This window comes from Bubalus bubalis, chromosome 3 (genome assembly GCF_019923935.1).
Source record: "Bubalus bubalis isolate 160015118507 breed Murrah chromosome 3, NDDB_SH_1, whole genome shotgun sequence".
NCBI classification, from domain to species: domain Eukaryota; kingdom Metazoa; phylum Chordata; class Mammalia; order Artiodactyla; family Bovidae; genus Bubalus; species Bubalus bubalis.
Window position 1 is genome coordinate 108,266,116 of NC_059159.1, and position 14,474 is coordinate 108,280,589.

At 35.7% G+C, this 14,474-nt stretch overlaps 1 protein-coding gene across 6 annotated transcripts in view; it reads right to left on the reverse strand.

The window, feature by feature from the left end:
• PTAR1 (protein prenyltransferase alpha subunit repeat containing 1) overlaps positions 1-14,474 on the reverse strand; it is a 50,271-nt gene that overhangs the window by 17,913 nt on the left and 17,884 nt on the right. For 3 of the 6 annotated variants that reach the window (XM_006050148.4, XM_025281601.3, XM_006050150.4), the window contains 4 exons: positions 12,810-12,876; positions 10,951-11,006; positions 4,741-4,845; positions 2,403-2,616 (listed from right to left, as the gene is read on the reverse strand). In XM_006050148.4, coding sequence (XP_006050210.1) covers positions 2,403-2,616; positions 4,741-4,845; positions 10,951-11,006; positions 12,810-12,876 — 442 coding nt within the window. The remainder of the gene's footprint in view (positions 1-2,402; positions 2,617-4,740; positions 4,846-10,950; positions 11,007-12,809; positions 12,877-14,474) is intronic. The other 3 variants (XM_006050146.4, XM_006050149.4, XM_044939948.1) reach the window with 1 other exon arrangement.

The following is a 14,474-nucleotide window of genomic DNA, read 5'->3' on the forward strand; positions in this document are numbered from 1 at the left end:
CTTAGCAGGCTAAATATGAGCACTTTAAAAAATAATTTTCAATTTTCTAAGTAAAAAAAATGCTACTCATTTTATATGTATTTTTAAGCTGCTCTAGACAACTAATACTTTTGTGATTACTTCCTCTAACAGACAAAGCACTATAGGACATGATCTCCCTGTTGTTCAGTTGTGTCAACTCTCTGTGACCCCGTGGACTGCAGCACACCAGGTTTCCTTGTCCTTCACCATCTCCTGGAGCTTACTCAAACTCATGTTCATTGAGACAGTGATGCCATCCAACCATCTCATCCTCTGTTGTCCCCTTCTCCTACTGCCTTCAATCTTTCCCAGCATCAGGGTCTTTCCCCATCATCATGATCTCCTAGCTGGGCCCAATAGCTTATAAGAACAGAAAGTGGATTTTGTAAATTCAGCACCCTTCACTGAGAGTGAGAGATGGTGGCAGTGGTGATAGGAAAAGTGCCAAGATCCCCAAGGCCGAGGAGGGCAGGCTGACAACATGTAAGCCTAGCAGTGGACCAGGGCAGATGAGTTCATACATGACGTATGAGCTGTCATCTTTAACAACAGATGGTCTCAAGGAACCAAGAATTCCACCTTGGCCCTGTGTTTCTGATTTATGGACTGCTTCTTTAAAAGGTCCACATCAAGGCAAGAAAGTTTCCAAAGAGCTCTCAAAGACTCTGCCTTCCTTTATCCACAACCTTCCCCTTCCCTCTCCCTACCTCCCAAAGAACACCAAGTTGTGCAGCTGAGATGACTGACTTTAAGCACTCCATATCCCCTATACCCACCAGATAACTTGTATTCACTGCTCCAGGCCCCTGAGAATGTAGCATCGCTCCCTCTTGCAGCTGTTGTCAATGAGCCCAGTCAGAGACATTTCTGTGCTCCCAATGTGCCTGGAAAATTCCCTCAGTTTCTGCAAGTGTTACCCTGTTTTTTAACTGAAAGTATCTGTTTCAACTAGATTTTTCAATTTGTTGGTAGTAAGCTTTTTGTCTTTATGCCATATCCAATGTATAGGACAGTGTCTGGCAACGATAAAATTTCACTACTTTTTTCATGCATGAATTGCACTGAGTTGACCTAGCCGGCAGTCAAGTTTCACCTAAGTTTTCTATCTATGCGGAGCAGAGAGAGGAATTCTGTGAGCCTCTACTAGGTGCCCAGTACTTTATACACATTAACACAAGTAATTTTCACAATAATCCACTGAGGCAGGCAGCAGAGCCCCTATCTTATAGATGAAAACATTAAAGCCTTACTTTACACAAAGAGCTAACAGGGCCAGAATCTGAACCTGGGTTAATGTGATTCTGTTGTTTCTCTTTCCATTCCATTAGGTGGCCACCCCTCCTGAAATGCAAAGCCATGTAAGCTGCAAAGAATGCCTTCTCCTTTCAGAATTGTTGGCTTAAAATCCCTCAGAAGTGAAAGCTCTCCTATTTATTCTGGAGGAGTCTCTGGCTAGCACACAGAGAGAGGAGAGGGGACCTGAAAGGAGATACAGGAAGGGGTGGTAAGCAAAAATGGAGAATGCGAGCCCATTAATCTGAAAGCGCCATGTGAGACATTCTGACTCCTTTAAATTGTCTTAAGCCTGCGAAGCTTTTGGAAGAGTACTCTAGATTCTAAAGCACTGATACCATAAGAAGTGAAGAAAAAATAGAGAAGTTGTAGTATGTAAGAAGGAGTACAGGGATACCTGGCTCTCATTCTGATGAATAATAAATGATACAACTGTGGCTGAGTCCAAGCCATTAAAATTCTCTGGAAACTTCTATCTCCTCATTTCTAAACTAAAAGGATTAGGCAGTGACAGTTCCCAACCTGGTTCTGCATCCAAACAATCCCCTGAGCCTGTGAAAAATACTGATCTTTAAATCCTACCCTCATTTCGATTCAGTAGATGTGGGGTAGGATGTAAGAATCGTCAGGTAATTTACAGACTCGGTCAAGTGTGGGAACACCTGGGTGAGATCTCCCTCCCTAAGAGAAGAGATTGTGAAAAGGCAGCCAGCTGATCTAGCACATTAAGTCACATAACAAAAGGCTACCAAGAAAGAACAATTTCAATTGTATCAAGTTTAATCATCTCTTCCTGTTTCAGGGCAAAACGAGTTATACTCAGTCTTCCTTACTGCTTAAACCTTCTTTGTTCTACCAGTACACTAGCCTTAAACAGTGCCAAAGCTGTGCCAGTGAGGAATGCAAACTTGTTTTAAATTGCCAGTTTCCCTCGAGGTATCAGTTGTTGGAATCCTCTCTGGGCTACTGGGCCATTAGTTCCTCTACTTCTCTCTTTAAAAGCTCCTCTGAGAAGGAATTACTACATACTACCAGATGATTTAAATGGCAGACAGACATGTGCCTAGGGACACAAAATAACACCCTACCTTGGTGTCTAGCTTAGCCAGGTGCTGTAAAACCCAGATGCGATGAGACCAGGCATTATAGTTGCTTGGGTATCTCCCTGCTGCTTCACCACAGACCTCCATCTCTTCTCGTATTAGTTGCTGTGTCCTTTCTGCAGGAATTATTCCCAAGTTTCCTTTGGTCATAAAGGAAGGCAAGGAGGTTTCCTGAATTAGCTGTTGTAGCACCCATCGCCTGTTAAGGTAACATGTGGGCAAGAAATGAGTAAAGAAAATAAACCAGAGAGGGAAACAACCAGAGTTCTCTTTGTTCTCAATTTAATTTCTATTCATAGACAATGCAAAGTAATGCCCAGTATTCAAGGGTCTTTTTTTGAGGGGGAGAGTTGTTTTTGTTTTTAATGATAATAATTTTAGCACCATGGATGTAGGCGGGGTGTGGAGGGGTGGTGGGGGTGAGGATAAAGGACAAAGATTATAGAAAAAGCATTCTAAAATGTTAACATCTGTCAAAAAGAAAATGTCATCAATTTGAAAATGACAACTCCAAAACTTCATTTGGCAAGGAAATGTAAAGGCAACAGGAATGTTTGTGTGTGTGTGTCTGATTGGTGGTACTGTGTGTATGGGAAGGCGTGATATTAATTATTGGCTGGTAAATACTCAAAAGAAGCACAGTTCACTTTTAATTATATGTGCATGCCTCACCCTTTGTGTGTTTGCAAAGAAGAAGCTGCATTAAGCTTTTATAAAGCAAAATTTCTATATTATAGCATAGAATCTTGAAGGAAAAAAAAATCAATATAATTAGTGAAACCATCATGGAGGTTTTAAATTTCTTCATCTATAATTTTCCCCTTATCTAAGATTTTTATTAGCATACATTTAAATGAAAAGCACTCAAAAGTGCCTCTAACCACTTACTGTCTTTAGTTTTTACAAATATTTTCTCATAAGAAAGCATTTTTTACAGATTAAAATTTTCAAGCCAGGATACAGGAAATTGAGTAACAAAATTCACTTTTGTCATTTTCAAATAATGTTATTTTTAACAACCAAAACTTGCTTTATAAAACCTTAGACAAGTCAATAAATCGATGGATACATCTATGTTAGTAATAACTCCCTTCCTCTACCATCACCCCTTTCCTAGTCTCCATACACACAATCATACACTTCTCTGTAGTCTGCTATCCCAATTTCTAATAGGGAGAAAGTACAACCAATTGCATCATTTGGAAGCAGCTGCTCTGCAATGCTCGGGTAAGGCAATGGCACCCCACTCCAGTACTCTTGCCTGGAAAATCCATGGACAGAGGAGCCTGGTAGGCTGCCGTCCATGGGGTTGCTAAGAGTCGGACACGACTGAGCGACTTCACTTTCACTTTTCACTTTCATGCACTGGAGAAGGAAATGGCAACCCACTCCAGTGTTCTTGCCTGGAGAATCCCAGGGACATGGAAGCCTGGTGGGCTGCCATTTATGGGGTCGCACAGAGTCAGACACGACTGAAGTGACTTAGCACCAGCAGCTCTACAATGCTAGCCAAAGGCAAGGTTACAGTTAAGATACCTTAAACTGACTTTAAGATCCTAAAAATGCTCAGGATTTAAGAAAAGTTAAAAGTGGCTTAATAAACTAAGAACAGATTTCTTCAGAGAATCTCCCCATTGACCCCAAACAGTAAGCCCAGACCATCTCATTTTAGTCAAAGATGTTATGTGTGATCCTAGAGTAAAATTCTTCCAGATAGCCAGGATTTTGAAACGAGTTCTTATATGCACTTCGATTATCTGCCTCAGCTTTTAACCTAAAAATACTCTTTGCATTTATGGTCTTAGCAACTTTAATTCAGTCTACACCCCATTCACCTCAGTTGCCTTTATTTGGTTGATTTTAATAACCATAACCACCACCACCACCATTTTTACCAAACACACCTGATTGAATTAAATCCAAGTTTAATTAAAACTCAAGTTGCTCATTATAGTTGAATATCTAAGTGCAATTTCCATAACTGCTTCAGATAGTTAGTAATAACATAAAATTTACTAAGTATTTAACATATGTCAAGGACTGTGCTTGTGTTTACATGCATTGCCTCAAGTAAAACTCAACCACTAACTCTGAGATAGATGTAATTATTATTCTCATTTTACAAATGCTAAAACCAAAGTCTGAAGAGATTAAATAATCTCTAGATATCACCTAAGTAGAAACTGATGGCATCTAGGCTTGAATGTAGATATAATCTGACTTCAGAATTCAGTAATCAGTATGTGACCTGCTTCATATTCTGTGTTTTTTTTCCTCCACCCGTTCTAAGCCCTAAGAATTCCATGGTGTAAATTAACCACACCTGTGAATCCATGTTTCTGGACTCTTCGGAAACTTAGTTAAGGCCAGTTTTCCCAGATGTAAGTCCTTAATTGGATTTAAAGTACCTGAGAGGATCAGCTCTTTCCTGTAAAAGAAAAATAAAAAGAACTATTACTTTATTTTTCTATACAAATTGCATGACTATTAATATAACCTCATTGTGAAGCAAATTTCCAAGAATTAAAAAAATAAAACTCTCTTAAATGTTACACACAGTAATCAAGAATGTATTCCCATAATCTTGAAATAAATTAAGTAACAGAAATGGAAGCTCTTAAATCAGCAGTGGAACTTTAGTTGTCTATTTGGTAGAGGGCAAAGGAGTTTTCTGGCTTGTATCATTTCCAAAACTTAAAAGGCCTGACATCAGTATATGCAGGGCAGATCCCATACTAATCAAGAATTATTCTATTCCTAAGTAGGACTCGATATGGTCTTGTTCATTACCAAAACCACACATACAACAACAAACACATTGGATTGAGATGTAAGGAAAAAAAAATCATTCATTCAATAGCCATCCTAACAAACTTTATTTTTGAATTTTTCCCTTCTACCTTTCTTCCTATGCATCTATATTTTAACATGTGATTTTATATTCTGTTCTTATATCTTGAGAATTATTTCCACAGTTCTTTATAATCTTTAAACATTTTAAATGGTTACATAGTTTTTGTTTGGAGAAGGCAATGGCACCCCACTCCAGTACTCTTGCCTGGAAAATCCCATGGATGGAGGAGCCTGGTAGGCTGCAGTCCATGGGGTCGCACAGAGTCAGACACGACTGAAGCGACTTAGCAGCAGCAGCAGCAGCAGCGTAGTTTTTGTTCAGTAGCTATCTGATAATTTAACAACCCTTCCCCCTATCATTAGACGTTTCAGGTTGCTTTCAAGTTTTTGCTATTCTAAAGGCATTCTGACGGAGAAGGCAATGGCACCCCACTCCAGTACTCTTGCCTGGAAAATCCATGGACAGAGGAGCCTGGTAGGTTGCAGTCCATGGGGTCGCTAAGAGTCGGGAATGACTGAGCGACTTCACTTTCACTTTTCACTTTCATGCATTGGAGAAGGAAATGGCAACCCACTCCAGTGTTCTTGCCTGGAGAATCCCAGGGATGGGGGAGCCTGGTGGGCTGCTGTCTATGGGGTCGCACAGAGTCGGACACGACTGAAGCGACTTAGCAGCAGCAGCAGCAGCAGGCATTCTGAAACAAAAACCTCTGTGCTTATAACTTCATTTGTACTACTACTTAGGGTAAGTTTCCAAAAGACATTACCAGGAGAAATACTTGTTCAATGGCTCCTGATACACTAGACCATTCCTTTTTGAAATATAAACAAAAGTAAAAGGAATATGAACTTTTTGTTATTTTAAAACTGTTCAAAGCTTCAGTACAATTATAAACTATGTCATGCAAGAGAGCCTCACCTATTTCTCAGGTTAATGTAAGTTTAGATTGAATTTCTCAGGTAAGTTTTTGATAATAAGCTCTGATATTACTGATTACACTTCAATTTTTCAATTTACCTATTGTTTTATAATAAAATTAGGTCATTTGCTAGTTTTTATTAATCTTACAATGTCTCTCCTGTAGTAGGGGCTCATCATTTATTTTAGAGACGTTAATCTCAAAACCAGAGCCCAGACCATATATCTCACCTACTTAGATGGACTTAGTTCCTAAATACCGCAATACATTTCCTTCCCAACAGATTCTTATTTGATAAGGAAAAGAAGTTCCTTTCTAATGAAAATACTAAATAATGATAATAAATACTTGTACTTTACAATCAATTTTATTTCAGGTCAGTAACTTAACTCTGTAAAATAGTTTGAAGTGATACCAAGGTTTATGGCTACTTTAAAAAATGATTTATGATTTATTGACTATTTTTCTTTAAAGGTACAGGAAATCTATGTCATCAAAGGAATATTTATCACAATAGCCAGTTAATTTTATAGTTCTAGATCCTTTTTCTTTTGAAATATGTAATGTTTTGTTCAAAGGCAAAAATGCTACTCTATGTAAGTTAAGCTGTTTAATATTTTGTAGGCGCACTGTTTCTGAAAATAGTGTCCCAAACTGCAATATCATCATCATTTGGAACTTAAGCCTCACCCAGGCACAATGAATCAAAAAGTCCAGTGCGGCAAAGCAATGTGTTTTAACCAGTCCTCCAGGCCACACTAGAGTTTAAACACCATTGCTGCTGCTGCTGCTAAGTTGCTACTGTAGACAATTTACTACATTAAGCCAAATTTCCATTTACTAAATTTAAACCTCTCCTTACTTACAACTGCCTACCTATATTCCCATATATATCTATGTGTGTTTGTGTCAGTCACTCAATCATGTCCGACTCTGCGACTCCATGGAATTCTCCAGGCAAGAATACTGGAGTGGGTAGCCATTCCCTTCTCCAGGGGATCTTCCCAACCAAGGGATCGAACCTGGGTGTCCTGTATTGCAGGCAGATTCTTTACCATCTGAGCTACCAGGGAAGCCCATCTATATCTATACATATAAGAGGAAATAAAATTTTCTTCAGAAAAGAGGAAGTTACCCTACAACTGAATCTTTATAAAGTTTCTTAAATAAGGGCCATCTCTTAATCTCTTTATTTTGAACAACAAAGTTATACTTGTAAAGATATCTTAGTCTGAAACAACCTCAATCAATGGTATAGATGGATGCTTAAAAAGACTGCCTGGCAGAATCATTTAAAAAAGAAGGAAAATTTTACCATCAATTTAAGAAATATTCCTAGAAGGACTGAACATTGTAGGTGCTGGAACATTATAAACAAGTTTTTAAAAGACCATATTAAAAAGAAATATTGTAATTGGTTTAAGTTATAGCTATCAGCAATCACATAACCTAGAGATCCAACAGAAAACACCTACTTTAATGTATTCAAGTAGGAATATAGCTTGAGATAAAATTTTCAGTCACACGTGAATTTGGAAAGTACTGTATCTGGAACAACTTAAATGTAAGTAAGCACAATATGCTCTGGAAAACTGTGCTGCGTTGTGCTTAGTTGCTCAGTTGTGTCCAGCTCTTTGCGACCCCATGGACTGTAGTCCCCCAGGCTCTTCTGTCTGTGGGGATTCTCCAGGCAAGAATACTGGAGGGGTTGCCATGCCCTCCTCCAGGGGATCTTCCCAGCCCAGGGATCAAACCCAGCTGTCCTGCATTGCAGGTGGATTCTTTACCATCTGAGCCACCAGGGAAGCCCAGAAAACTGTGCTAGATAACTCAAAAAAATAGTTCTCGTGATGACAAAGTCACTGATGTTAATAAGCCATGTGAGAAGATTGAATTAAACTAATGAGATACGTAAATAGGAAAATGAAGAATTTATAAATTAAAATATTTCATGTTAACATGATAAAGGTTAAATTGAAAAATTAAATATCCTAAGAAGTTAGTTATTTCATGTACTTACACCTTAAAGTTTACAAATTGTTATTTGCATATTTCTGCAATGTTTATCTTATTTTATAAAGTTTTAATATTTTCTCTCCCTTCTCAAACTATTAGGGGTTCTCTCTGCTGTCACTCTAATCAAAATTTGTAGGAAACCAGGGGCCATGTGTATTATGTCCATGGCTAAATCTCCACTGGTTAGCCCAGTACTTGGTATACAGTAAATATTGACTAAATATATGCCACCTTTTTTTCACTCTTTAATCTTAAGTTATTGTGTGAAACAATAATGATGATAATAATAAAAGTCATCCTCATAAAAACCACCAATTATTGAACACTTCTCCTGAATAAGGCACAGTGTTACGTGATTTACATATATTTTCTACTTTAATTCTCACAAAAATCCCAAATTATGTTGAATAATATGAAATTGCCAACTTCAGTTTTTCTAAAAAATAAACCTTTTATTTAGAATTGCTTTAAATTTATAGAGAAGTTTTTAAGAATGATAAAGAGAATTTCTGTATGTCCTGTACCCAGTTTCTATTATTAACATTTTATATTATTATGATACAACTGTCACAACTGATGAACCATTACTTATAGATTAGTATTGGAAGTCCATACTTTAATTAGAATTGCTTCATTTTTACCAAATGTCCTTTTTTTTTTAATTCCAGGGTCCCATTAGGATATCACATTATATTTGGTTGTTATATCTCTGTAGGCTCCTCTTGGTCCCTTAGCTCCACCTTGTTTTTGATGGCCTTGACAATTTTGAAGAATACTGATCAGGTATTTTATATATTTTTTCCAGGGTTAGACTACGGTTGCGAGTTTTGAGGGGACCACAGAGGTAAAGTGCTATCTTCATTATTTTGTATCAGGGGTATGTAATATCAGCATGACTTGTCACTGTTGATGTTGACCTTGAATATCTGGCTTAGGTAGCATATGATAGATTGTTTCACTCTACTTTTTGGGAAAAGGTTACACTTTAAGGAGTAGAGAGATATGCTCCATTTCCTTGAGGGAAGTTATCTAGATAAATTATTTGGAATTCTTCAGTACTGAAGAGTTGTCTATTGTCTCTGTTTATTCAAGCATTTATTTATATCAGCATGGACTTATGGATATTGATTTTATACTTTGTAATAATCCATTATTACGTTATTTTATTGCTCAAATTGTTTGAGCTTTGGCCAGCAAAAGTACTGCTTTACTTTCTGGCTCTCTTAAGATATTCCAGATTCATCTGGTACATTTCCTGACCTGGTCCTAGAATCAGTCAGTCCTCTAAGAAGCCCAGTTCCTTTTATTAGAGAATGGTGTTAGAAACCAGGATCTGGACATTTGAACTTAATCATTTCTGACCTACAAAAAGGATGATTTCATATGGTGCAGCCCAAAGTTACCTCAGTTTTACAGATAAGGAAACTGAAGCTGGGGGAGATTCAGTAATCTGCTCAAGGTCTCCACGCTGCAAGTGTCTGAACAAAACATTAAATCTGCACAAAGCTACCAATTTAAATAGGCTGAGGAAAGACTATGAATCACTGGAGCCTGGACACAAGCTCTTGTAGTTGCTCAAGGATGTTTTGCTTACTCTATGTTCACAGACTGAAGGAAAAATAGGACATTATTATGAAGTCAACCTCTTTCGTCCATTAATTAACCAATTTTCAAAGCAAATTCAAAGCAAAAAAAAAAAGTACTAGTCATTTTTTCTAGCACCAGCCAGATTTTTAAACTATATGCATCATATACTATAATTACAGATCAGCTCAAGAACTTATTCTTGTCTGTATTTTTTCCCTAAGACTGCAACAACTACTGATGTGTTACACAATCTTTTAGCTGTTTATAAAATACAGCCAAAAATCATTCAATGTTTCCCCAAGTTACATCAGAAGAAATGTACCAACAATCAGACATAAAATGCTGAGTATTTGATTTGTGAGACCTTATAGGGTTAGATCAGTTTACTTTCAAAGTTGTTCGTTTTTTGCTCAAAATATACTCATGATTCTATGTCTTTGTACGTCAATCTTACTAATATAAATTAAAATTTACTGGAACACATATCTACAATGGATTTTTTTTTAAATCACGATTTCCTTCCCACTCATCTACCACAAAACTTACTAAATCACCTTACTAGAAAAGCTTCAAGATTAACAGATATTAACATCATTAAAGATAGATTTATGGAGCAACTTCCCTTCATAAGACTAAACCACACACAATCAAAACACAGACCAAAAGAATCATACAAAAAAAAAAAAAACCACCTTATTCAGATCTTTTATTTCAAAAATATGAAAACTAAAACTGAGAAGTTAAAAGTCTTGTCAAAAGTCAACTGCTTGCTAGTTAACTGATGAACTAGGACTAAGATCCATACATCTAAGAACTAGGTTCTTCACCACTAAACTGTGCTGTGAATATACAATGAATTATGTATTTATTTTGTGTATATACATTATGCTAATAAAAATCCTTTTTTGTGGGAGGATTTTCGATTCCTCTGTAATGATGAGGAATATGTGAACATAAAAATGGTACTTCCACTTCTCTATTACACTCATTCTTTTTCACTGAATTTAATTATTTTCAGTGCCAAGTCTGCAAACTGAGAATCTGTTATATACCAGGCACTGGAGCGTTAGAGGCTAGGGAAATTAAAAAAAAAAAAAAAAAAGAAGAAGACATTGTCTCTACCCTTAAGAAAACTCTCAGTTTTAAGTTTATAGTACCTTCCTAAAAGTCTCCTTTGTTGATTCTTCCTCATCTCGCAAACTCTAGAACAGGGCTGTCCAACAGAAATATAATGTGAGTCATACATGTGAGCCATATATGTGATTTAAAATTTTCTAACAGCTACATTAAAAACAAGTATAAAGTAAAATTTTATTTTATCAATACATTTAAAATATTATAATTTCAACATGTAATCAATATAAAATTATTAATAAGAAAGATATTTTACTTTGGGGGGTTACTTAGCCTTCAAAACCCGATGTGTAGTTTACACTTACAGCACTTCTCAGTGGAGACTAGTCGTATCTCAAGGCTCAACAGCCACACGTGGCTAGAGGCTACTATACTGAACTGTGCTGCTCCAGAAGCCTGTAGGGTCCCAGTGTTTAGTCTTTGGACTGGTTCTTTTCTAATATCTATACCCACTACTGGTATCTCAAACAATCTCAAGGCTTTAACTATGATACATTTTCCAGTGATTCCCAATTATATCTGGCCTAGAACTCTCACCTGAAATTTAGTCACACACAGCTACTTGAACACAAACCTATCATGTCCCAAACTGAACTCTTGACTTCCAACCAGCACACACCCCTCTGCTCTTCTCCCAAACATCCCCATTCCAATAAATAGCAACTTCAACCTTTCAGTTGCTCAGGCCAAAAACCAGAGTCAAGATTGACCCTCTTCATTCTCTCATATTAAATGTATCATCTGTGTCTAGGACCTAGCATAGTAGTTAATCAATAAATATTTGATGAATAAATGTTGTCAAGTATTGCGTGGATTAAATGAGATAATGTATAAAGTTGTAGTATGGTCCCTGGAATAGAGTAGCCACTCAAAAACATTTAGTCTACTCCCTTACTTGGAGTTTCCCATAAAAGAAAATGAGAATTCTAAAATTTGTAAATTTTTAAAACCTTCTAACACATTCCATCCTTGCTTACTCTTTAAACATCTGATCATTAGTCAAAAGAAAATTAAAAAAAAATCAAGAAGTTACCTAAATAAAACCAGCTACAAATATAAAATTCAGTAGGTATTATAAAACACTAACTTGGAGTTAAAATTCACAGAAAATTAAAGCATTCTTTAAGTCATCTTTAAAGATAAAGAGCTATAATCTACAGCTCTTTCCTACAAGAAAATTTTAAATGAATTCACAATGTTCAACAGGACTTTACTTTTATTTATCTATCATTTGTATCTTGCTTTCTTGTAAGAAAACTTGTGTTAGTCTAAAGAACCACCAATTTTTAAAAACCATACACACTGTTTAACTGAAAATTAAAAAAAATAAACCTGGTCTAAATTTTAATATTTCTATAATGTATTCTGTGTTTAAAGCTACAACAATCAGAATTAAAGAACTTAAGACACTCATAAAATGTGGTTCCTCTCCAAAATACTGAGTGGAGAGAGATCTGCCCACAGGGGCCACAATGTGACTAACCTAACAGTTTGTGACCTTTAAAGCTTACCTTTACACATTCCATTGCACTGCTGTGCTTCTCAGATACACTAACCAACACTTTATAATCCAAACAATTATACTCATTCCCTCTACCCCCACTAAAAAAAAAGGAAGTTAAAAGCATGTATCAGATGGTATACTATAATTCAACATGAAAATTTATATTTTCATGAATTTGAGGGAGAATAGACATAAACATGCAAAAAGGAGTAAAGTGTGTATTAGAATTGTCATGGAGATATTATAAAGAAGAAATAAGTGTAAGATGCCATGAATACGTGATTTATATTTCACTTTTCAAAACGCTAACAATTCCTGGTCTTATATGTCTTCAGATATTTCAACAATTTCATTTTATCACTGATGAGAATGACGTACCTTACGTTCCACGCAGTGGTAAAGTCTGGATTTAGAAGTAGCAGGGTGCATGTGACATCTATCAATTCTAAAATAAAGAGAAGTCATATTAAAAACAAATAGTCCTATCCTTGAAGATGTGACTTCTCTTTAAGGTCCTCTTTATTTTATATATATATATATATCTCACATTATACTTATATTTCATGTCACAGTAATTTTAATGATAACATTTTTCTAAGCTGTCAGAGATAGGAGAAGATTATCCTCAGGTACAAAGATATGAAGATTTTCTTCTACTTACAATAAGTGTAACTTTTTAAAAGTTGACACTGAAATTATGTCTACAAAGAATAATCAAACTAACCTATTCATTCTGTTAGTAGTTTTGGGCACAAAAAAAGAAACAGAATTTCTATATCACTATTCATTTAATTTCACAAATATTTCAAGAATTAACTCTGTGCAAATTTTTAAAAGGGAAAAAGAATCACATATAATTCAACTTAGTTAACAGTTCATTTACATTCCCCTGCAAAATTATTCTTTTTTACACACATTTTTACACAGTTATAGCAATGATAAATTCACAATTTGTTCTACATTTTTCACTCAACATTATTTCTTATATGCATTCTCCTATACTGCTACAGTATACATTTTTAGTGAAGTCACTCAGTCGTGTCCGACTCTCTATGACCCCATGGACTATATATATAGCCCACCAGGCTCCTCTGTCTATGGGATTCTCCAGGCAGGAATACTGGAGTGGGGTTGTCATGTCCTTCTCCAGGGGATCTTCCCGACTTAGGGATTGAACCTGGGTCTCCCACACTGCGGGCAGATGCTTTACCCTCTGAGCCACCAGGGAAGCCCAATACATTTTTAACTGCATAACAATTATTTTATCATTTATCTTATTCTTTAGGCTGTTTCCTGTTTTCTTTTTACTTTTATGGATAGTATTATCACAAACATTTTAAGTACACTTTTTGTCTCGCAGATTCATTTCTTTGGATATACTTACAGGAGTAGAACTGCTATGTCAAACAATATAAATATCAATATGGCTCCTAGTAAGCATTTCCAAATTGTCCTCCAAATGAACTATATCTATATCTATATCGCTAAGAGTAACATAGTATACCTGTGTTCCTATGACTCTGATTTATACAATTATATTTTAAAAAATGAATGTGGCAGGTAAAAAAAACTATACTTTGTTTTTGTTTTAATCTAATCTTTAATTATAATTATTAATATGAACATCTTTTCATTTTGTTTACTATTTTCTATTTTCATTGTATAGTCTATTCATATTCATTATATATCTATCATGATCTTAAATAACCTTCATAAACCTATATTTAATAACACAAAGTCAATAATATTTAGACATATCATCTTCATTTTAGTAAAAGTGAAAAAGAGAATTTTAGGATAAGATGATCAAGCTAGCCATAATACTAAATACAATAACCTCTAGCAAGCTCATATTAAATGCTAAGTAAATAAAATAATAAAAACTGTTATAATTATTTAGAATTATTGTGTACCAAGTAAATTATTATTTATTCACATTATTTCATTTAATTCTCACAATCATAATCCAAGATACCTTTATTTCACCTTCCAGATAGGGAAACTGACATTTGGAGAGTTTAAGCAATTTCCCCAGAGTCAATT